The following is a 25,673-nucleotide window of genomic DNA, read 5'->3' as shown; positions in this document are numbered from 1 at the left end:
CCAAACCCAACAGTCAATTCTCAGTCCTCTTTTTACTTGAATTCTCAGCAATACTGACAGAATCGTCACTCTCCTTGAAATACTTTCTTCCTACTTCACTGGCCTCCTCTCAGTCTCCTTTCCTAGATGACTTTGCCCTTTTCCATCCTCTAAAGTTGGGAGAACTCTAGGATTTGGTCCTTGGTATACTTTGAATATATTCCCTCCCTAAGCAGCTCATCCGGTTCTGTGGATTCATATACACACAGTACACAGTAAAAGGCTGGTATACATTTCAGAGTCAATGGCATACATAAAGCTGACTAGAGCTTTATTTTGAAAAACAAAACTAGATATCTTAAAATTTTATTTTACATTATATTTAACAAAAATTATACTTAAAACTACCCAGTAACTTCTAGAACAAGGGCAAAATCAAGTTTTGTTTTGGTGACAGTTTTCTGACAAGATTAATAGAGCACAATGGACAGGTCCCCCATTTGACTTTCAAGGAACCATCATAAAACAGGGTAATCTTTACTGCATCAAATTCCCAAAACTAAGCCTTTGAAGCACATTGACATAATACTTAATTGTTTCTTCTCAAATTTTTAATGGTTCTCCACAGTACGTTAGGTCCTTATTTTCTCATTGGCTGTAATTTGACAAGTTCTCCAAAAGCACTATCATGAACTTAATTAGATAATACTTTCCAGTTGTAATTAAATCAGAAGGATCGTAGGCTTGATAAGCAGGTCAGACTGAAGCTACCAGGCAGCTCTAGAGGCTCCCGTGGCCATAGCTAACAGCGCACAGGAAGGCCCCTGGCCTAGGACGAGCCCTCAGAACCTTTTAGAGTGAGGTTCGGGGTCTACTGGGTGTCCAAGCTCAAGAGTGGAGCGTGACAGGTCAGCTGCCATGTGATAGAAAGAACTGACGTGAGAGAAAAGACCCCACACAGTGAAAAGCTGGGAGAAAAGAGAAACAAACTCACAACCTGACAGCAGAGTTCCTGGTTCCAACTGTTGAGACCTGTCTCCACCTCCAGTGGTCACAGTATATAGTTACCCAGGCCTGGAAATCTCCCTTTTTTCCTAATTAGTTTAACTGGTGTTCCTGTTGTTTGCAAACAACAGCAACTGCATCTTCAGACAGCACTGAGGAAGTAAAAGGTGTGGGACGGTCCTGAAAGGAGATGATGGGAAGGCAGAGCTGGCTGGCAGCAATGTCTCCCTGGCCAGGTCAGGGGCAGCCTCATCTGAGTAGCAAACACCTTTATATTTTTAAAATTACTTGTCCTACTTCCTGGTACTACTTAAACCATTCTGTTGATTAAGCTGGGTAATTTAGTATCAATGAAACACTAATAATCCTTAAAGAGTGAATGACTGGACTACATGTCAACAAGACTAAGGTTAAACTTTATCGAAACTTCATAAAAAGCGTATTATGATGTTAATGTTCATGTTCCTCTTTAAAATGGGTCAATGTTTAAAAAGGGGAAAGAGGCAGGGGAATGTGAACGATAAAATCGGTCCAGCTCTGCTTTAATTTCATTCTGTTCAGTTTCTTGTAATGGATAGATTCACTAGAAATTCTGCAACAGATACAAATAAAAAATATCAATTTAATATAATTAAAAGCCATTAAGACAAATGACACAATACTGTGGCTATATATTTTACACTTATAAAATAATTGAGGATAGGCCGGGCGCGGTGGCTCAAGCCTGTAATCCCAGCACTTTGGGAGGCCGAGACGGGCGGATCACCAGGTCAGGAGATCCAGACCATCCTGGCTAACACGGTGAAACCTCGTCTCTACTAAAAAATACAAAAAACTAGCCGGGCGAGGTGGCGGGCGTCTGTAGTCCCAGCTACTTGGGAGGCTGAGGCAGGAGAATGGCGTGAACCCGGGAGGCGGACCTTGCAGTGAGCTGAGATCTGGCCACTGCACTCCAGCCTGGGCGACAGAGCGAGACTCCGTCTCCCAAAAAAAAAAAAAAAAAATTTGAGGATAGATTCCCACTGATATCATTAAACTGGATAATTTGGGAATCTGAGATTCAGGGATCACAAGTCCTGTATCAAAAGATAGAGACAGGCTATTAAGCTGGCAAATGTCAATTAAAAACAAAAGTTTTACTAACATTTAAATGTTTTTTTCTTTTTTTTTTTGAGACGGAGTCTCGCTCTGTTGCCAGGCCGGAGTGAATGGAGCCATCTCCGCTCACTGCAATCTCTGCCTCCCAGATTCAAGCGATTCTCCTGCCTCAGCCTCCCGAGTAGCTGGGACTACAGGTGTGCACCACCACACCTGGCTAATTTTTGTATTTTTAGTAGAGACAAGGTTTCACCATGTTGGCCAGGATGGTCAAATGTTAATTTTTAAATGTCCTCCTCAAATAACACACGAACTTTCTTTGCAAAGGTAACATACTCACCAGTTTTCTTTGTTGCTGACATCTCGGATGTTCTGTCCACGTTTAAGGAACCTTTTACTGGGTGGCACTGCTTTAATTGCTACTGGAGTAGCTAGGTTTGTGTTGTATTTTGATAAAAGCTAAAAAAAAAAAAAAGCAAATTCCTTTTTATTGAGCCATATGAACAACATAACCTAAATTTGGAAGAAGTTATAAAATGTTCAATACAAGCTATGGGCTGGGTGTGGTGGCTCACACCTGTAGTCCTAGCACTTTGGGAGGCCAAGGCAGGTGGATCACTTGAGGTCAGGAGTTTGAGACCAGCCTGGACAACAGGTGAAACCCTGTCTCTACTAAAAATACAAAAATTAGCCGGGAGTGGTGGCACACACCTGTAATCCCAGCTACTCGGGAGGCTGAGGCAGGAGAATCACTTCAACCCTGGAGGCGGAGGTTGCAGTGAGCTGAGATCATGCCACTGCACTCCAGCCTGGGAGACAGAGCAAGACTCGTTCTAAAAAAAAAAAAAAAAGACATGCTAACAGCAATGAAAAGATGGGGATATTAGAAATGTAACTTGGATGTGAAGGACTGATTTTTAAAGCCTAAAATGTATTCTGACTGAGGTTAGTGAAAACAAGTAGCAATATATCCCCGAGAGCAAATTAAGCCTTAACAAAGATGTTAAAATACACAAAGGAAAGATGTAAAATGAATGCTCAAAGGAAGGTCACCAATTACAAAAATTATGACAGGAGAACATGAAATATTAGCTAGAATTTTTTCATGCATAAAGAGATGATATATTAAATATAAGCTTTCCTTCCTTTTACATAGAAATAAGGAGAGATGAAGCAACTGTTGGGAAGTGGAAACTATATAATTTTCATAAAGACAGAAGATGCTCCTTCTTCATGCAATTTATTATTTCTTCCAGAAAAGCAGAAGAGAGAAAAAAGGATAACAAGTACTTTATTGATATCCCAGCATGAGTCAGTTCTAAAGGCATCTGAGTATTTTCCTAAGTGATTTATCCTTCTCATGGGTCTCCGTAAGTCAGGAAGATTTCTAGAATGGTTATTAAGAATTCCATACGTGTAAGTAATAACTGCCAAACACTGTAACTTCTATTAAGGAGGGGGACTGTCAAAGAATCAGACTGGTTATTTAGAATTGGCAGTTGTTATAAGTCATTAGTAGACTAATGGTAACTGCTGTTAAATACTAAACAATCGGATACAGTCAGGCATCACTTAACGATAGGGATACATTCTGAGAAATGCATCATGAGGTGATTTCATCGTGTGTGAACATCACAGTACTTACACAAGCCTAGATAGTATACCCTACTGCACACCCAGGCTATATGGTACAGCCTATTGCTCCTAGGCTACAAACCTCTACAGCATGTAACTGTCTGAATAGTGCAGGCACTTGCTACACAGTGATAAGTACTTGTGTATCTAAACATAGAAAATGTACAGTAAAAATACAGTATCATATTATCATTGCTGCGGCATATGCGGTCTGTTATTGACCAAATCGTTATGCAGCACATAACTGTATTCTAATATACATCAATCAGTGTTTCCTAAACTGAGGTCCAACAAGTCTCAAGTTCAAAAAGCACTGACATGTTATTCATGATACCCTGGTTCTGGGAAATTGCAGGGTAAATGACTTTTCTGACTTTGCCAGCAACACTTCTAATGGAACCATGATCGACATGGAAACCACAGTTGAACAAGTACTAGAAAATGAGGTCCTGACAGCCTAGAACTTAGATTTTCTCATCACCAAAATTAGCACATTAGCTCAATGATAAATAAGACAGTTTACATGCAGTTTCAGGTCTTTAAGTATTTCATTTTGAAAAGAATATCAGAAAAAAAAATAGCCTGGAAAAATAACCTGGAGAATATCTTCTGGAATTTTAGTTACTTCTGGAGGCGTAGGTGTTCTGAGCAGATTCTCATAAGAAGAAATCGTAGGTGAAGAGGGATCTGTTAAATTCTCAAAGCATGTGTCTGAATTTAAAACCAACGAAGCATGATCTTTAACTTCCAAATCATTGGGTGAACTATTTATTTTTGATAATGGGTAATTTGTAGATACCTATTGAATAAAAATAAACCATTAAATTATGGTAACATAACATAATGTAGTAATCAAAAATGGTTAATCATTTGTTAGTTCTGTTGGGGTCTCTAAGTAGGCCCCCATATGCCCCATCTTCTCTGACCAAGTTCTAAACAAAATCAAGAACAAATGGCATACAGACGACAAAATATCACCTTCATTACCAATAAAGGCTGAGTTAAAGCTTAATGTCAGCAAGGTGCGGTGGCTCACGCCTGTAATCCCAGCACTTTGGGAGGCCGAGGTGTGCGGATCATGAGGTCAGGAGTTTGAGACCAGCCTCGCCAACACGGTGAAACCCTGTCTCTACTAAAAATATAAAAAATTAGCCAGGTGTGGCGGTGCGTGCCTGTAATCCCAGCTACTCAGGAGACTGAGGTAGGAGAATTGCTTCAACCCAGGAGGCAGAGGTTGCAGTGAGCCAAGATTGCGCCACTGCACTCCAGCCTGGGTGACAGGGTGAGACTCCATCTCACCAAAAAAAAAAAAAAAAAAAAAAGCTTAGTGTCATAACTAAATAGAATGAACCAAAGATTTAGATGGATATACCCACCCCATCTTAGGCAACAGTGAGTGTAGTCAGAGGAAAATCACAGCATGAATGAACAAGTGTTACCACATGCCCTCCCAAGAGGAAAAAAGCAGATCAGAGGTAAGTTTAGTATGCAGACTATTCATGCTAAACCAGCCAGTTGGGTAAGTCGCTCCATCTCTCTCAGGTCAGACTTAACAGAGAGAGAGGGTCACCTCAGTAGGGTACCTTCCATGTGAACATAAGGAGTAGATTAATTGTAAATGGCAGGTACTAACAGGCAGATAACCTGATACCTCAATTGCTAACACAGCCCTATGTTCATCCACAGCTGCACTGTACAATATAGTAGCCATAGCCACACGGGACTCTTTAAATTTTAAGTTAATCAAAATTAAATAAAAATTAAAGAATTAAATATTCTTCCGATATACTAGCCACATTTTCAGTGCTCAATAACGTGATTAGTGGCTACCATACTGGACAGTGCAGATTAGAAAACATTTCCATCATTACAGAAAATTCTATTGGATGCCCTAACACAGTATTGGTTTTCCGTAGCATTGGTTAAGTGACCATACTGACTGAAGAGGGATAAGGTTTTGATTTGATGAAATCTGATTATTCACTGGTAAAATTTAGGGGAAAAAAAGCACAAAATCACCCATAATTTTATCACCCAGAGATAACTACACTTTGCTGTTTCTATCCACTCTTTTTCCTTAAAACATATGTGTGTACATATGCATGTGTGTGTGTACGTAGACACACATAATTTTCCATATGATTAATATTTCTTGAAAATATTCTTTTTATATGCTCTCATCTGTTTTGAAAAACACATGATAGTATACATAATACCTGATCTTATGGATATGCCTTGCTGTGTTTTAGTTCTTCGATATCATTCGATATTTATACCGTTTCCCATGTTTTGTGCTTACAAATAATGCTATTTCTTACTCTGTAACTTGTTTTAAATCTTTGTTCCACTTTGCCTTAGAAAAAATTCTGAGATATGGTTTAAGGGTATGAAAAATATTTTTTAGCCGGGCTTGGTGGCTCACGCCTGTAATCCCAGCACTTTGGGAGGCCCAGGCGGGCGGATCACAAGGTCAGTAGATCAAGACCATCCTGGCTAACAAGGTGAAACCCCGTCTCTACTAAAAATAAAAAAAAACAGCCGGGTGTGGTGGCAGGCGCCTGTAGTCCCAGCTACTCGGGAGGGCAAGACAGCTTGATTCTAGACAAGCTAGAATCGCTTGAACCCGGGAGGCGGAGGTTGCAGTGAGCCGAGATTGCGCCAATGCACTCCAGCTTGGGTGACAGAGCGAGACCCGGTCTCAGAAACAAAAACAAAAGAAAAAAAAGAAAAATACTTTTCAGAGCAATTGACTTATGCTGCCAAGCTACCCTCCAGAAATGCACTGTAAATACACTCCTAAAAGCTGGATTCATCCATGTCTTCTAAATAGCCTCTTTGAGTCTGCAAGCAGTAGTGTATCTGAGTCTTTAGGAGAAAGATTGTGGCTTTCAATTTTACAGAAACTTACCAAAGCTATGCTGTTCTTTGTAGATGGAATTTTCAAACCAGGAGTACAGAATGTAGGTACCAAAGGAGAATTGGTATACTCGGCATCTGAAAGACACATAAAATGGTCACAGAAAATTGTAACTATAGTATACTTAACTGGACAGGAAAAAAAATCTCATATTCACATATGTAATTACCATTAGCACTAATAAAATTCAGCAAGGATGCAAGAGCAATACACAATAACAAACAGTTGTAATGTATACTAAACATAAAAGCAACAAACTATTACACATATAATTTGAAAAAAGATACTTTTCACAGTAGCAACAAAGACAAGATACCTACAAATATGTCTATTAAAAATGGTGTAAAACCTTTATGGAGAAAATTATCAAACTTCTGACAAAGGAGGAGGAAGAGGGAGAACAGGTCACTTGCCTTCCAAGATGGCAGGACTTACTCCGAAGGTACAATAGTTAAAAACAGTGTAACATTAACCAGGGATGGAAAAATTAAAGATAAGAACAAGAGAGACCCATGCATATACAGACAATTGCTATCTAGGACACATAGTATCATCGAGGCAACCTTAAAAAACAACAAAGAGAAAAGGTAAATGTTAGAAAAACGATCTAACTGGCAAAATATTTTAAGTCTAAAAATCATCAAGTGCTGGAAAAGATGGAGAAACAGGAACTCAACACCACTAGTGAGAAGATAAATCTTAACAGCCACTCATAGCTGACTATTCAGCATTTTCTAGAATAAGTAAAAATATGCATGCCCTTTGACCTGGCAGTTCTACTCCTAGATGAGAAATACACATATGCACTACGGAAAATTTCCTTAGGGCACTGCCTATAATAATAAAAAATAAAAACATTACCTCTTAATCAGCAAATGAATATGGCTCATATATACAGTAGAATACTATTTATCAATTAAAAAGGATGAAGTGCTTTGGGAGGTCAAGGTGGGCGGATCACTTGAGTCCAGGAGTTTGAGACCAGCCTGGGTAACATGGTGAAACCCCTCTACCAAAAAAATACAAAAATTAGCTGTGCATGGTGGTGTATGCCTATAGTCCCTGCTACGTTGGGGGCTGAGGTGGGAGGATTGGTTGAGTCCAAGAGGCAGAGGTTGCAATGAGTAGTCTACAACTGTGACCAGCCTGGGCAACATGGCAAATCCCCATCTATACAAAAAATACAAAAATTAGCTGGACGTTGTGGTGTGTGCCTGTAGTCCCAGCTACTTGAGAGGATTGCTTGAGCCTGAGAAGCTGAGGCTGCAGTGAGCCAAGATCATGCCACTACACTCCAGCCTGGGCAACAGAGTAAGACCCTGTCTCAAAGAAAACAAAACAAAAAAATCACAAAACTCTAGGATTTTTTAATCTTGCTTTTTCATGAACACCAATGTTTTCATGTTTGCTGGGACAAATATGAAAACAATGTATGAAAATTTTCTTTAAGTTGCTGAGCTATTCAAAAGAAACCAAAATTTAAAATGACAGCTGAGGTATTCTGTGCGTGGTTTATATAAGAAAGATAATGTACAACTCTAATCAATAGGTTAAAAGAAAAAGTACCATGGCTCTACATCAAAAGATTGGTAAATAAATATATATGTTTCAAATCAAAATGTTAAAAACAAGCTGACAAATACTGAATATAATCAATAGTATTAAAAACATACCAGAAAATTTTCTTTCTCTTGGACAAAATCATGCTGAATGAAATGGTAGTTAATGTAATCCAACATTAGGAATTAAACAGATGAAGAAAACTATTAGAATGTCTAAGATGATGAAATCAATTTTGTTCAAAGATAGTTTGGGAAAAATGTTCCTGAGAAGTAACTTGATTCTTATACTTACCACTTTTTTCCAGCTGCTGGATAGTGGAGCCGGGAGTGGCAAAAACATTATCATTGGGCCTGGATTCTGTATCTGTGGCCTCCTCACTGGTGTGATTCATAGGGAAATTACAAGTTTAAAAAAGTTAACATCCAATCTCTGGGAAAAAATTTAACCTTACTAAATATCAAGTTTGGACAAATATTCAGTTATGCTTTATGGTATAGAAGTCCCATGAAGCAAATTCATATATATCCATGGTATAAAATGGTTAAGGACCATTAACTTCAACTTATTAGTTCAAAAAAGGAACTATGTAGCTCATGGGGCTTCAAAATCCTAAAGTGGAATTTTATAACTGGTATACATATATAGATTAAAAACTTGCCATTTTTTTTAAGACTAAAATGACTGATCCTGTCATCTGATTATCATTGTCCTAGACAATTACACAGATGTCTGTAAAATAGTTATAAAGAGAATATCACTGAATACAAGATAGTTCAGGATTGATTTTCACTTATAAGTTTCCAGTTTTGAATTTAAACATAATGACCCATGCTGTCTTTAACATCTTGTGCAAACATTTTCTTTTTTTTCTGAGACAGGGTCTCGATCTACTCCCAGGCTGAACTGCAGTGGTGCAATCTCGGCTCATTGCAACCTCCACCTCCCAGTTTCAAGTGATTCTCCTACCTAAGCCTCCCCAGTAGCTGGGACTATAGGCGCATACCACTGTGCCTGGCTAATGTTTTTGTATTTTTTTGGTAGAGACAGGGTTTCACCATGTTGGCCAGGCTGGTCTCAAACTCCTGACCTCAGGTGATCCACCCACCTTGACCTCCCAAAGTGCTGGGATTACAGGTGTGGATTACAGGTGTGAGCCACCATGCCTGGTCATTGTGTAAACATTTTTTAAAAGTGTATATACAGTATGGCAAAAGAATATATGTTGTATAAAATCTCTAAAAATAAAAGGGCTGGGCATAGTGGCTTATGCATGTTGTGGGGCAAAAGTGGGAGGATCTCTTCAGGCTAGGAGTTGGAGACCAGGCTGTGCAGCATAGCAAGACCCCATCTCTACAAAAAATAAAAAATATTAAAATTAGCTGGGAGTTGCAGCACATAACTGTAACCTCAGCTACAAAGGAGGTCGAGGTGGAAGAACCACTTGAACCCAGTTGACGGTTGCGGTGAGCCACCATCCTGCCACTGCACTCTAGCCTGGGTGTCGTGAATGTTTCATGGAAAGAGGTGGTTTTCAAATGTCTAAAACCTTTTACCCAGTCATTTTACCTCTAGGGAAACCCAACAAATATTTTGGCACAGTAGTATTTATTACAGCTTATTTATAATAGGGGAAAATTGGAAAGAACTAAAATAGGACAGTGAGACCCTGTCTCTAAAAATAAAAGAAAGAAAGAGAGAAAGAAAAACTACTACTAGTACCTGTGTAGTCCCCTGTGGAAGCTTCCCAACTTGGTACCCATCTCTGCCCAACAGAGGTAAATTTCTATCTAGATTTGCTTGGTACTTTAACTACTTATTTGTGTACTCTAAATATAATTTTTGTGCTTTTGAACTATAAATGAAATAATAGTGTTTTATATCTATATAACTGCACACTTTGATTATTTTCCTTGAATGTGTTCATTTAAGTAAAATTTCATAGAGGCTTTTATATACACTGGCAACTTTCCCTAAGATTGATTCACCAATGGCCACCAGCATTATAAAAGCATTTTCTTATGTCTTTATCAACATTGAATATAACCTGTCTTTTTTGGTATTCTCTCTTAACATTAACAAACCTAGTTAAAACTTGGAAATAAAAACGTGCATCTGGATAGTTGAAAAATGACATCTTATTTTTGTATTTGAATTTCCTTCATTACCTGCAACGCTAAAAGTGTTTATATGCTTATTGGTCAATTGTATTTCTTCTGTTTTTTTTTTTTTTTTTTTATCTTGAGATGGAGTCTCACTCTGTCACCCAGACTGGAGTGCAGTGGCACGATCTCGGATCACTACAGCCTCTGCCTCCAGGGTTCAAGTGATTCTCCTGCCTCAGTCGACTGAGTAGTTGGGAGTGCAGGTGCCCATCTAATTTGTGTATTTTTAGTAGAGCCAGGGTTTCACCATGTTGGCCAGTCTGGTCTCAAACTCCTGACCTCAAGTGATCCACCCACTTCGGCCTCCCAAAGTGATGGGATTACAGGCGTGAGCCACTGCGCCCAGCCTCTTCTTTGGTTAATTCATGTCTTTGCTCGTTTTAAAAATGGGATGTCTTTCACCAATTACTGCATATGGGTTTTTAAAACATGTTATGTAATTACATAACATATATATGCACATATATTATATCATGTTATAAAACTTTTCCTGCTTTGTCATTGGTCAAACATTTTATGATACAGTAGTTTAAATTTTGTATGTGATCAAATCTATCCATATTCTTTACTATGATTTCTAGCTTTGCTGTCATGCCATAATTTACTTCCTACTGTTAACTATTTTGGTTCTTTCCAATTTTCCCCATTTAAAATAAGGCTGTAATAAATACTACTGTGCCAAAATGTTTGTCAAGTTTTCCTAGAGGTAAAATGACTAGGTAAAAGGTTTTAAACACTTAAGAATCAACTCTTTCCGGCCGGGCGCGGTGGCTCAAGCCTGTAATCCCAGCACTTTGGGAGGCCGAGATGGGTGGATCACGAGGTCAGGAGATCGAGACCATCCTGGCTAACCCCCGTCTCTACTAAAAAATACAAAAAAAAAAAAACTACCGGGGCGAGGTGGCCGGCGCCTGTAGTCCCAGCTACTCGGGAGGCTGAGGCAGGAGAATGGCGTAAACCTGGGAGGCGGAGCTTGCAGTGAGCTGAGATCCGGCCACTGCACTCCAGCCTGGGGGACAGAGCGAGACTCCATCTCAAAAAAAAAAAAAAAAAAAAAAAAAAGAATCAACTATTTCCATGAAACATTCCTGACAATGATATATGAACACACATTTCATTGTACTCTTCTAACAGTTAAAACAAACATGCTTTGTACTATTTTGATAGACAAAACTGTTTTTAAAATATTTATTAGTCATATCTGTTCCTGTCCATTGCCTAGGTAGCTTTTGGTGTGTTAGTGGTTTCTTGTCAGTATGTGTGTAACATAGTCCTCAATGCAATTATTTTCTTGGTTTATTTTTTATCCTTTATATGTTTCATGTTCCAGTCTATTTATTTTATTTTTATTCTTTTAGAGGTGGGATCTAGCTATGTTGCCCAGTCTGGTTTCAAACTCCCAGGCTCATGTGATTCTCCCACCTCAGCCTCCCAAGCAGGTGGGACTAAGGCATGAATCACCATGCCTGACTCATATTCCCTTCCATATTTCTGAATAGAACAAGCAATTATTGTTAAGATGTCGAATCATTACCACTTTCTTGCAATTACAAACATATTGATAGTTGCAGTATACCCTTTCACTGTTTAAACAGCTAATTTATCTATATTTTCTTTTACTTTTTAAATAATTTATCTAAATATTTATCTTTTTGATCTATCTTTATTTTATATTGACTCGAGGTAGAGACGACTTGTTTTTTTTCCAGTTAACTAATTGTTCCAGTATAATTTACTGAATCATCTTTACTTCAAAAATACCTTCAGGATCACTTGAGGCCAGGACTTAAGAGACTAGCCTAGGCAACATAGTGAGACTCTACAGAAAGTTAAAAAAAAAAAAATTAGTCAGGCCTGGTGGTCCACACCTGTCGCCCCACCTACTACTTGGAAAGCTGAGGCAGGAGGACTGCTTGAATCTAGGAAGTCGAAGCTGCAGTGAGCTATGGCGATGCCTCTGCACTCCAACCTGGGTGACAGACTAAGAACCTGTCGAAAAGAAAAGAAAAGAAAAAGTTGCCTATGTAACTATATAAAATATATATCTTCTATCAGCCTCTTACTTGAATTTTATTATTTCTGTAAGTTTTTCATGTGATTTTCTTGAGTTGCCTAGGTACAAAATGGCCTAGAAATGCAACACAGAAATATTTCTTATTTCCTATCTCATTACACTGGCCAGAGCATCAAGAATGATGTTAGGCTGGGCGTAGTAGCTCACACCTATAATCCCAGCACTCTGGGAAGCTGAGGCAGGTGGATTACTTGAGCCCAGGAGTTCAAGAGCAGCCTGGGCAACATGGCAAAACCCCATCTCTACTAAAAATAGAAAAATTAGCCAGGTGTGGTCATGCCTGTAGTCCCAGCTACTCGGGTGGCTGAGGCTCGAGAATCACTCGAACTCAGGAGGTGGAGGTTGCAGTGAGCTGAGATTGCCCCAGTGCACTCCAGCCTGGGAACAGAGCGAGACCTTATCTCAAAACAATGACAACAGCATGACATGACATGACATAACATTAGAAAGGATTCATCCAGAACACCATCCATGCTCAGAGCTTTTTGGAGCTTGTTATCTGATAACTTTTTTTTTTTTGGAGACAGTTTTGCTCTTGTTGTCTAGGCTGAAGTGCAGTGGCTTGATCTCAGCTTACTGCAACCTCCACCTCCTGGGTTCAAACAATTCTCCTGCTTCAGCCTTCCAAGTAGTTGGGATTACAGGTGCCCACCACCAAACCCAGCTATTTTTTTGTATTTTTAATACAGACAGGGTTTCATCCTATTGGCCAGGCTGGTCTTGAACTCCTAACCTCAAGTGATCCACTGTGCCTGTCCTGTTATCTGATAACTTTTTCAGTTTTCTTCTCTGATTACTGCTCTATCCAGGTTTTCTACTTCAAGTCAATTTTTATCACTTTGTATTATTTTCCAAAACTTTATCTGAAATTTTCAAATTTCCCAATACTATACCCTATGATATTTTCTGATAGCTTAGAAAAATAAAAACATAGGCCAGGCAGTGGCTCACGCCTGTAAACCCAGCACTTTGGGAGGCCGAGGCAGGTGGATCACTTGAGGCCAGGAGTTCAAGACCAGCCAACATGGTGAAACCCTGTCTCTACTAAAAATACAAAAATTAGCCAAATGTGGTGGCGTGCCCCTGCACTTCCAGCTACTTAGGTGGCTGAGGCACAAGAATCACTTGAACCCAGTGGTGGAGGTTGCAGTGAGCTGAGATTGAGCCATTGCACTCCAGCCTGGGCGACAGAACAAGACCATCTCAAAAACAAAACAAAACAAAAGAAAACAAAACACACAACACAGTCCTTAGTTCTTAGTTCTGTTATTTGTATTTATGTTTAGATAAGGACCAGTTCTTAGGTTTATCAATTCAACTCTTTTAAAAATCTTTTGGATTAGAATTTTATGTTATCTTTAGTGTTTCTTCTTTTCCCCAGAGTTGTGGGGTTTTCTGACTCTTTGACATGAATGTTTATTTTCTTTCTTTAATAGTAAGTTTTTAATGATAAGTATTGATCTTTAGACACTGCTTGGCTACTTTGATAAGTGGTACTTTCATTGTAACTCTCGCGGTTTTAATCACCATTTCCATGCTAATGGCTCCCAAATCTAGTTCAGCACTGACTTCTTCACTGAGCTTTAAACTAATATTAGAATGCCTAAGCATGAAGAGGCACTAACAATGTCAAAATCAACATGTAAACACATCACCTACCCCCCGTACTCCAGGTATTCTTCTCCTGTTCTCTCTATCATCCCAAGCAAGAAAACAGAAACTCGGGGTTTATCCTAGATCATCCTCTTTCCCCAAGTCTCCAGAGCAAATCAATCACAAGTTCTTACTAATTTTACCCCTTTAATTTTATTCCCTCTTTTCTATCCCTACAAATACCATCTTTTTTTCAGGCCCTTATCACTTCTTCTATAGTCTCTCACCTGAAGAAACCGATGGCTCACACTTTATTGACAGTATTGGTGATTCGAGAAGATCTGTAATATAAAGTATCTGAAAATCTTACCACTAAAGAACTTATTGATGTAACCAAACACCACCTGTTCCCCTAAAACCTACTGAAATAAATAAATATCTGAAAACTTTTTAAAGGAAAAATGTTGTCTGAAACATTATATTTCTTCTGGAAAAAAATCAATAAATACAAAAGGTTTAGAAAGCTAGAGAAAATTGCCTTTTAACAGAGCTGCTTACCGTTTATTATTCCTCACATTTTTAAGTCCCATTGTGTAATCTTCATTTAAACACATAGTATATTCAGAGATACCAAAGTGTTCTAATTTAGGAGTTACACACTCAAAATCATCCATTTTTAGTGCACATTTTGGAGTTTTTAGTACTTTTACTAGTGATGGCTTGCTAGGTGGAGTTACAATTACAAGCTCTTCCTTATAGTTGTTCACTGCCTGTGGAGGGTTTGGTGGAACTTGGGATACCATGTACCGCTCAAGTCCAAAATCTGAAAGTTGTGGGCTACGTGGAGACTTCTCAGAAATACAACTACTTGCAACAGGAGGATCAGAAAGATCATCTTTCACATCAGGCTTCTGAACATTTTCACAATTAGACAACTCTGGGTCAGAGCTAATGGCTTCTTGCTCGTGTACTAGGAGGAAAAATCAGAATATTCTGGTCAAACATCAAAACAGAAAATTTCATGTTTACAAAAACAACAGAAAACAGCTTATCTGAAATTTCCCAAATCAGCAAAAGTTCCGATTGTCTAAACATATTTATTTATTATTTATTGAGACAGGGTCTCGCTCTGCCACCCAGGCTGGAGTACAGAGGTGTGATCACAGCTCACTGCAGACTTGACCTCCTGGGCTCAAGTGATCGTCCCATCTCAGCCCCTGGGGTAGCTGGGACTGTAGGTGTGCCATCATGCTCAGCTAAGTTTTAAATTTTTTGTGGAGATTGGGTCTTATTATGTTGCCCAGGCTGGTGTCAAACTCCTGGGCTCAAATGATCCTCCTGCCTTGGCCCCCAGAATGATGGCATTTCAGGCATGAGCCACCACACTCAGCTGAAATGCTATTTCAATTGTCCCTTTAATAAAGTTCCGACATGTATCTCTTGTGCACCCATATCCCATTGTGATTATACATTAGAGGAGGAAAGCAAGTTAAAGTGTTACAAGATGAAAAATTAATATTCACAAATAAAAGTCCAATTTTCTTATATCCTTAATGTGATTTACTAGTTTTTCTTAATATTTTCTTTTTTTCTCTCATACTTTAGTGAGCATCAGAATATATTTTCTGTAGCTTTGACTGTTGCCCAGGCTGGAGTGCAGTGGCACTATCACAGATCCGGATGTAGGCAACAATGGGGGAAGGACCCAGGTTGGGGAGAACAATGAACAATTGTTCTGAGAAAAGGCTAATCACAAACAACCTGCAGGTACTTTTTTTTTTTTTTTTTTAATTTTTGAGTCAGGGTCTCACTTTGTCCCCCAGGCTGGAGTGCAGTGGCAATCTCGGCTCACTGCAGTCTCAACTTCCAAAGCTGGGACTACAGGCATGCACCACCATGCCCAGCTAATTTTTTGTATTTTTGGTAGAGACAGGGTTTCACCATGTTGCCCAGACTGGTCTAGAACTCCTGAGCTCAAGTGATCCGCCCATCTCGGCCTCCCAATGTGCTGGGATTACACATGTGAGCCACCATGCCTGGTCACAACAACCCTGCTCTGTACCTAGCCCGCCTCCAGCATGACCCTATAAAACTTCCCTTCAGCCTCTGCCTCTTTGCAGACAGCCTCTTCTCTGCTGTACTGCCCACTGCAACCTTGCAATGTATTTTCATACTTTAATAAATCTGCCTTTCTCTACCTACCACTGTCTTGGTAAATTCCTTTACTACCAGTGACACTAGCCCCAGCTAGTTGCACACACAACACTGGGCTCAGGTGATTCTCCTACCTCAGCCTCCCAGGCAGCTGGTACTACGGGTGTGTGCCACCATGCCCAGATAATTTTTTGTACTTTTTGTAGAGATAGGGTTTCGCCATGTTGCCCAGGCTGGTCTTGAACTCCTGGGCTCAAGTGATCCACCCGCCTCAGCCTCCCTAAGTGTTGGGATTACAGGCGTGAGCCACTGCACCTGGCCTGAAACTATAATTTAAAATTTCATGACAGTATGGAATCAACTGTGTTCCATATTTAACATAGAATATGATATTATTTTAGATTCATCACTTCCAGATGCCCAAGCTAAACAGCAAAGACTGCTATATAAAGATAAGTTTTTATCCTAAGTTAGTCTGGAACACCTATATCAAACACCTAGTTGAGAAAAATAATAGGGGAGCATTTCAAAGATATATAGTTTCTCAACCATTAATAGGTTATATACTTTTGTTTTTCTGAGATGGAGTCTTGCTCTGTCACCCAGGCTGGAGTGTGGCGGTGCAATCTCAGCTCACTGCAACCTTTGCCTCCTGGGTTCAAACAATTCTCCTACATGAGCCTAAGGAGTAGCTGGGATTACAGGCACACACCACCACACCCAGCTAATTTTTGTATTTTTAGTAGAGACAGGGTCTCACCATGTTGGCCAGGATGGTCTCGAACTCCTGACCTCAGGTGATCTGCCCGCCTTGGCCTCCCAAAGTGCTGGGATTACAGGCATGAACCACAGTGCCTGGCCGGTTATATACTTTCTTGTTTGTTTTTAAAAGCCTTGAGTTTAAATCTCTGAAGTTTCATATTTTGATTTCATAGTTTTTGTTCCTTTGAAGAGATTCTGAGTCACTGAGTTGTTTTGGCATTATGCTTTCTGTAAATTTTGAGAAATGTTACAAGAGTTGCTAAAAACCTACTGATGTATTTATCACAGGACTGTCATTTAAGAGAGTAATAAATCATCATTATCAGTATTCCATAGGGACATATTATTATCCCCATCTTATAAGTGAGGAAAAAGCAACTTACAGAAATTACCCAAGGTCACACATGTAATAACTGGTGGAGCCAGTATTTGACTCTATGGCTCTTTCACACCAAAGTCAACTAAATTCTATGATACCATGTGGGGGGGTGGTGGTGGTATGGGTTGTTTGTATGTATGTAGGTATGTATGTATGTATGTATGTGTGTATTTTATTTATTGAGACAGGGTCTCACTCTGTCATGCAGGTTGGAGTATAGTGGCGTGATAGTAGCTTACTGCGGCCTTGAACTCCTGGGCTTAAGGGATCCCTTCTGCCTCAGCCTCCCAAATAACTAGGACTCCAAGTATGCACCATCATGCCCAACTAATTTTGTAAAACAATTTTTTGTAGAGACAAGAGTCTCATTATGTAGCCCTGGCCTCAAGTGATCCTCCTGCCTCAGTCTCCCACAGTGCTGGAATAACAGGCATGAGCCACTGTGCCCGTCTCACATGGACTGTTTAACTTACCTGCCATACACATCCTCAATATATACTTGTTCAGCCGGGCGCGGTGGCTCAAGCCTGTAATCCCAGCACTTTGGGAGGCCGAGATGGGCGGATCACGAGGTCAGGAGATCGAGACCATCCTGACCTACATGGTGAAACCCCATCTCTACTAAAAAATACAAAAAAAAAACTAGCCGGGCGAGGTGGTGGGCACCTGTAGTCCCAGCTACTCGGGAGGCTGAGGCAGGAGAATGGTGTAAACCCGGGAGGCGGAGCTTGCAGTGAGCTGAGATCCAGTCACTGCACTCCAGCTTGGGCGACAGAGCGAGACTCCGTCTCAAAAAAAAAAAAAAAAAAAACACCAAAAAAAAAACCTTGTTCAATTTAATAATAGAAATGAAGACACTGAAGTTAGTCATTCAGAGGTATGGGCATAACAATGGCAGTTAATAATTAACCTTGGGTGACTGACATGCTAGGCACTGCTCTAAGCAAACTTTATCTTATTTAATCCTTATGCAATATCATAAGATAGATACACTAAATATTCCCACTTTACAAATGAGAAGCTAAGGCACAAGATTAAGTAACTTGACAAAGATAATAATACAGCTATTAAGCGGTGGAATACAGATTTGAACTCAGGCATTTTGGCTCCAAATTCTAAACCACTATGATAGACTGCCCTTCATTAAAATTTTAGAACCAAAAAATGACTTGACTGTCAAATTTTTATAGCCAATATCTCTTCCTACAGAAGAGAAAACTGTGAACAAGAAAAATGAAATAACATGCCTTGAGGTCTCTCAGCTTTTATTGGCAGGGCTAACTAGAAACCACCTATCCCAAGTTACGAAGATTTATCTTGTAGTTTTCCATCTAATAGGCCATCTAGCCTAAATGTGCTAAATATAGCATTGTGCTAGCTTTCATTTGGCATTCTGGAAAGGAAAGCAAGGACTGTCTTTATATTGCACCCCTGATTAGCACTCCAAAAGCATACCACACAGTGAGAGTTGACTAAATGTTTATCAAATAAGCATCAGATAATGACAGAGCTAGAATTAAAAACCATGGCCAAGCCTACAGTTGTTTTAGTGAATCAGGCTGCCTTGTTTCTTTAATACTAAAACAAATGCTATAAAATGAAGTTATTCAAACCTGAATTTTTCTTGACACGTGGACTATATCCATACTTCTGGAAATACTCTCTTATTTTCATAATATCCATTGAATTTTTTTCCATTAGTACTTTTGTTGCCTTTATGAAATCAATGCCTTCTTGATTTTCCAATCTTGCTTTATCAAGAAGAATATTAACATCATCCTTTTATGAATAAAGAAAATACATTTTAATTTCTCTGACTTCTGACTAAATCTATTTAGGACAAAAAAATTACTCGTCACAGAAAAATCATAAATTAATATTGTAGGAGTGATACCTTTAGAGTCTGAACTTCTGAATGAAGGTCATATAAAATTCTCATTGGATAATCTTCAAAGTCTTCAATATGAATATTGAAAGAAAAAAAGTCCAATAAGTGTAAGGAAAAGGAGGAAGAAAAAGTATACTTAGTATACAATCATATACCTTATAATGACATTTTGCTCAATGACAGATCACATATGACAGTGGTACCATAATACCATATTTTTTACTGTACCTTTTATATGTTTAGATACACAAATACTTACCATAATCTTACAGTTGCCTACAGTATTCAATGCAGTCGCATGCTATACAGGTTTGTGGTCTGGGAACAACAGGCTACACCATATAGCCTAGGTGTGCAGTAGGTCATATCATGTAAGTTTGTGTTACATATGCTCTATGATGTTTGCACAATAACAAAATTGCCTAACATTGCTCAGAACGCATCCCCATTAAGTAACATAACTGTATAACATACACACTGAAAAGCATACAAATCCTAAGTACGTAGCTTAATGAACTTTATCAAATGAGCATACCTGCATAACTGGCCCTCAGCTCAAGAAACAGAAGTAGAAACAGAGCCTTATTAGAACTCTAGAAGCCCTCTTATAGCCTCTCCCTTCCCCACAAGGGTAAACTTTACCCTGATTTCTTTTTCTTTTTTTGAGACAGAGTTTTGCTCTTGTTGCCCAGGCTGGAGTGCAATGGTGCAATCTTGGCTCACTGCAACCTTTACCTCCTGGGTCCAGGCTATTCTCCTGCCTCAGTCTCCCAAGAAGCTGGGACTACAGGTGTGCGCCACCACGTCGGCTAGTTTTACATTTTTAGTAGAGACAGGGTCTCACCATGTTGGTCAGGCTGGTCTTGAACTCCTGACCTCAAGTGATCCACCCACCTCGGCCTCCCAAAGTGCTAGGATTATAGGTGTGAGCCACCGCACCCGGCCACCTTACCCTGATTTCTAACACCACGAAGCAGTTTTACCACTTACGAATTTGATGTAATGGACTCATACAATACGCACCCTTTTGCGACTGGCTTCTTTCACTCAACTGTTACATTCCTCCAAGTTCAAATCTAATCCATGTTCATTACTGTGTAGTATTTCCACTGCATGATACCAGATTTATTTATTCTACTGTTGAAACACTTTGGATTGTGCCTAGTTTGGAACTATTATGAATACTCTTGCTTTGAACTTTCTAGAACATGTCTTTGGTACCAATGTATTCATATTTCTGTATGTTAAGAGACTTAGAAAAAGTGCTGGATTACATGTTACGCATATGTTCAACTTCAGTAAATACTGCTAGTTTTCCAACGTGATTTTTACAGTTTGCACTCCCACCAGCAGTGCATAAGAAGTGCATTTGTTCCACATCTTTCCAAACACTTGGTAATTTTCTCTTTTTCATTTTAGCTATGCTGGTGGGTATGCAACTATACTACATTGAGACTTAATTTTCATTTCCTTGATTACTAATGAAATTAATGTCTTTTCACATTCCTAATGGCCATCTGAAGATAATTTTTTTTTTTTTTTTTTTTTTTTTTCTGAGATGGAGTCTCACTCTGTTGCTCAGGCTGGAGTGCAGTAGCTGATCTCAGGTCACTGCAACCTCCACCTCTGGGGTTCAAGTGATTCTCCCACCTCAGCCTCTTGAGTAGCTGGGATTACAGGCGCCCACTACTATGCCCAGTTAATTTTTAGTAGAGACGAGGTTTCACTACGTTGGCTAGGCTGGTCTTGAACTCCTAACCTCGGGTGATCCACCCACCTCGGCCTCCCAAAATGCTGGGATTACAGGTGTGAGCCACTGTGCACAGCCGAATCTTTTATTTTATTTTTTTCTGGGACGGTGTCTTGCTCTGTCGAGGAGGCTGGAGTGCAGTAGCATGATCTCGGCTCACTGCAAGCTCCGCCTCCCAGGTTCATGCCATTCTCCTACCTCAGCCTCCCGAGTAGCTGGGACTACAGGCGTCCACCACCATGCCCGGCTAATTTTTTGTATTTTTAGTAGAGACGGGGTTTCACCGTGTTAGCCAGGATGGTCTCGATCTCCTGACCTTGCGATCCGCCCGTCTTGGCCTCCCAAAGTGTTGGGATTACAGGCGTGAGCCACTGCGCCCGGCCCAAATCTTCTAATTTTAAGGCAGTCCTACTTATCCATTTTTTCCCTTATGACAAGCACTTTTTGGTTTCTATTTTTTAAATATTTGCCAATGACAAGATATGTGTCTCTCTCACATTTTCTTGTAAGAGCTTTATGGTTTTAACTTTTGCATTTAGAGCTACACCCATCTGGAATTGATTTCTGTATACAGCATGTCATAAGAATCAAGATCCACTCTTTTTCTCCATATGGATATTCAATTGACCTGGCACAACTTACTGAAAAGGCATCCTTTACCCACTGCATGTCACCTTTGTCATTAATCAGTGGGTGTTACATATGATGTAAAAGTAGTTTTTTCGTTTAACTTTTTTGAGACAGGTTCTCACTCTGTCACCCAAGCTGGAGTACAGCGGTGCAGTCATGGCTCACTGCAGCCTTGACTTCCTGGACTCAAGCAATCCTCGCACCTCAGATTCCCAAGTAGCTGGGGACTACAGGCATGCACCACCCCACCCAGCTAATTTAAAAGAAGTGGAGTTATTTTTTGTTTCTTTTTTGAGACAGAGTCTCACTGTCACCCAGGCTGGAGTGCAGTGCCCTCATCTCAGCTCACTGCAACTGCCGCCTCCCAGGTTCAAGTGATTCTCGTGCCTTAGCACTGCCCCCACCCAGTAGCTGGGATTACAGGTGTGTACCACCACACCCGGCTAATTTTTTTATTTTTAGTAGAGACGGGATTTCGCCATGTTGGCCAGGCTAGTCTCAAACTTCTGGCCTCAAGTGATCTGCCCACCTCAGCCCGGCAAAGTGCTGGGATTACAGGCCTGAGCCACCACACCAGGCCTAAAAGTAGTAAAATAATTATATTTCCCTTTTCTAAAACACATCTCCCTTGAAGGTCTCCTTCTTCTTCCACCTGTTAAAAGTTGACCAGTTTTCATTAGGGAAATGCAAGTCAAAACCACATTGAGATTCCACTTCATACTCACTAGAATAAGTACAGCAAAAAAGATAATAATAAACATTGGTGAGGGTGTGGAGAAATTGCAACCCTTATTCATTGCTAGTGCAAATGTAAAATGATGCAGACACTTTGGAAAAACAAATCTGGCAAGTCCTCAAGAAGTTAAACTATATGACCTAGCAATTTCACCTCTAGATATATGCTCAAGAGAATTAAAAACACATTAACACAAAAACTTACATGTGAATATTTACAGTAGCATTATTCATAATAGCCAAAAAGTAGAAACAACTCAAATGTCTATCAGCTAGTGAATAACGAAAATGTAGTAGGACCATACAATGGAATATACTCAGCAATAAAATGGAATGAAGTGATGACACATGCGACAACATAGAGAAACACTGAGACATTACACTAAGTGAAATAAGTTAGTCACAAGACTATAAATTCTATAATTCCATTTATATGAAATGTCCAGAATAGACAAATCTATAGAGACAGAAAGTGGATTCATGGTTGCTTAAAGCTGGTGTGGTGGATGGGGTAAAGGGGAGTGACCGTTAAGGGGCACAGGGATCTCTTCTAGGAGTGATGAAAATCTAAACTTTTTGTTGTGATAATTGCACAACTCTGAATATCTTAATAACCACTAAATTGTATCCTTTAAATGGTTTTATGGTATGTGAATTATATCTCAAAGATATTTAGAAGTCAACCAACTGAATTATTCATCATTGTGATCATAAAAGGCGAGATTGTTTGTGACCATTGTCTCTAATTACAATTCCACATTTTCTATAACGCATATGGGACAGGAATTGAATGATTATTCCAAGTTTTCCTTGTAAACACAGAAGAAAATGCAGATTATGCAGAGTCAATATGTCGGTAGGAAAATAAATTAGGATGAGCTTTATGGAAAGTCTCTCTCTCTCACATATATATATGAGAAATTTTATATATATATAAAATGTATATAAATATACATAAAAATAAACAAATATAAATATATATTAAAATATATAAAAATATATGCAAAATATATGTAAAATATATAAATACATAAAAAATATATATTATATAGCTATCTTATATAAATACATGTAAATATATGTGATATATAAATATACAAATATATAAAAATATATATTATATATAAAATAAATATATAAAATATATAAATATATATAATATATATATAAAAATATAATATAAATATATAAAATATATTAAAATGGAGATTCTATACATTTTATATATAGATTATATATATATATGTATATTTTATATATATATAAAATCTCCAGGCTGGGCCCGGTGGCTCACATCTGTAATCCCAGCACTTTGGGAGGCCGAAGCGGATCACTTGAGGTCAGGAGTTTCAGACCAGCCTGGCCAACATGGTCAAACCCTATCTCTACTAAAAACACAAAAATTAGCTGGGCGTGGTGGCGTGAGTCAGTAATCCTAGCTACTTGGGAGGCTGACGCAGGAGAATCGCTTGAACCTGGGAGGTGGAAGTTGGAGGAGTCGAGATCGCGCCACTGTACTCTAGCCTGGGCAACAGAGAGACTCCATCTCAGGGAAAAAAAAAAAAAAAAAAGAAAAAGCATCCAAAAATGTCAATGCAATTTTGTGTCTATTATAGTACTATCACAAAATCAAATAAAAACAAAAAAGCCCTAAAATAAGAATGGTAGAAAAGCTACTAAAATATTAATAGTGGTGTGGCATGACCCATGGATACGGGGTATTTATTTTCTTTCTACTTTTCCATAGCTTAAATTTCCTACAATGCACATATGTTGATTTTACAGTCACAGAAATAGACATTTTTTTCTTTTTCCTTTTTTTTTTTGAGACAGAGTCTCGCTCTGTCGCCCAGGCTGGAGTGGAGTGGCGCGATCTCGGCTCACTGCAAGCTCCGCCTCCCGGGTTCCCGCCATTCTCCTGCCTCAGCCTCCCGAGTAGCTGGGGGCTAATTTTTTTTGTGTTTTCAGTAGAGACGGGGTTTCACCGTGTCAGCCAGGATGGTCTCGATCTCCTGACCTCGTGATCCGCCCGCCTCGGCCTCCCAAAGTGCTGGGATTACAGGCGTGAGCCACCGTGCCCGGCAGAAATAGGCATTTTCAAGTGACTGGAGATCATTCATTACATAATTAAAGTAAAAGTCTGCAGGGTGTAATATTTTAAAGCACATTACAATTATGACATTTATGAAATAATTCCAAAATCTGAACTACTTTTTCAACAATTTAAAAAATCTCCAATAAAAAGGGGAATGGTGAATTTTGCTTTATTTATACACATTTTTTTAAAACCCCAGCACTGTCGAGTACTAGTGTTTGTGTTGGTAATACGGTTTAGTGGGAAAAACACAGAGGTTTACTGCAACTGTTGACCACCTGGGTGAGAAAAAAGTCACTATATGTGTAAAGTATCGTGTATAGAACAACGTTAAATAGCTTGATTCTAAGATAATCTGTTTAGGTTTACATGGTATTTTATTGACAAGCACATATATTGTATGTGACGAAAGCATATCACGTATAAATTAGTATATGTATTATGAGCTCAAACTGTCAACTTAGGTTCTTACTCTTAAGCGCTGCTGTCTCTGTTCACAACATAAATAGTGCCACTTTCATTATCTCAGGAGAGCCTTGGGGTTGTACATGGGACTAAAAGGGACACGCGATAAGAGTTCCTAGGAATAAACCATAAACAGGCCCGGGAGCTACGCTAACGCCAAACGCCGAGCATGGAGACACTCAGCACCCACTCCGCGCCTTGGAGGCGGCCGTCCACGCCGTCAGTGCCTGGCGGTTTCCGCGGGCCGCACCCTCCACTCGCCACGCCCCTCCTCCCGCGGCGCACCCCGCGCACCGGGCCCTGGCAGCCCGCCTCACGCACCGCTTTCCTCTCCGTCCAGCGCTCGCTGCAGCCGGGCCGTCTCGCAGTCCAGCGTGCTGGCCAGAGACCGCAGCTTCCCACAGAAGCTCCGGATAGGGTCCATGCTGAGCACACCCGGGAAGGACTCCAGGCGTACGCGGACAACACCCCTCAGCTCACAGCCTCCCGCCACTAGTTTGAATCGGCGCCGGACGCGTCCTCGGCTCTGCGCAGACGCAGTCCTCTCTCGCGAGAGCTGAAGTCTCTCGCCGAGGCGCCAGGAGACCCCGCGAGACAGGTGCGCTTACGCCGCAGCGTCTGCCGGCAGCCGCGGAGTCCTGAGGAACCGACCGGTGAGTACCTGTGCGAATTCAGTCCTGTAGGAAGCGCCTTGTTCGCCTGCTGGCCTTAGCTGGGCTCCCCGCTTCTCTGGAGGGGAGGCGGTGCGGGAACTCCCGTAGGCGTGAGCTGGAGCGCGCGCCCGCTGCT

The 25,673-nt window shown here is 40.0% G+C and overlaps 2 protein-coding genes across 4 annotated transcripts in view; one reads left to right on the top strand and one right to left on the bottom strand.

The window, feature by feature from the left end:
• The window catches only part of MRPL57 (mitochondrial ribosomal protein L57), a 407,990-nt gene that overhangs the window by 381,132 nt on the left and 1,185 nt on the right, over positions 1 to 25,673 (top strand). Inside the window, exon 2 of one of the 3 annotated variants that reach the window (XM_050766796.1) lies at positions 25,488 to 25,537. The gene's annotated coding sequence lies outside the window, so the exon portion shown is untranslated. Of the gene's footprint in view, positions 1 to 25,423; positions 25,538 to 25,673 lie in introns of those variants that run through there. The other 2 variants (XM_050766795.1, XM_050766794.1) reach the window with 2 other exon arrangements.
• On the bottom strand, positions 14 to 25,508 carry SKA3 (spindle and kinetochore associated complex subunit 3). Its single transcript, XM_050766746.1, has 9 exons — positions 25,206 to 25,508; positions 19,216 to 19,277; positions 18,935 to 19,100; positions 14,585 to 14,996; positions 8,489 to 8,574; positions 6,626 to 6,711; positions 4,313 to 4,516; positions 2,423 to 2,541; positions 14 to 1,576 (listed from the first exon to the last, which is right to left on the bottom strand). Coding segments are annotated over exons 1-9 (1,239 nt in total). The 5' UTR covers positions 25,309 to 25,508; the 3' UTR covers positions 14 to 1,575.

Source organism: Macaca thibetana, chromosome 17, assembly GCF_024542745.1.
Source record: "Macaca thibetana thibetana isolate TM-01 chromosome 17, ASM2454274v1, whole genome shotgun sequence".
Taxonomy (NCBI): Eukaryota; Metazoa; Chordata; class Mammalia; order Primates; family Cercopithecidae; genus Macaca; species Macaca thibetana.
The sequence above is the reverse complement of the archived record's forward strand: the minus strand, read 5'-3'. Positions and strand labels throughout refer to the sequence as shown.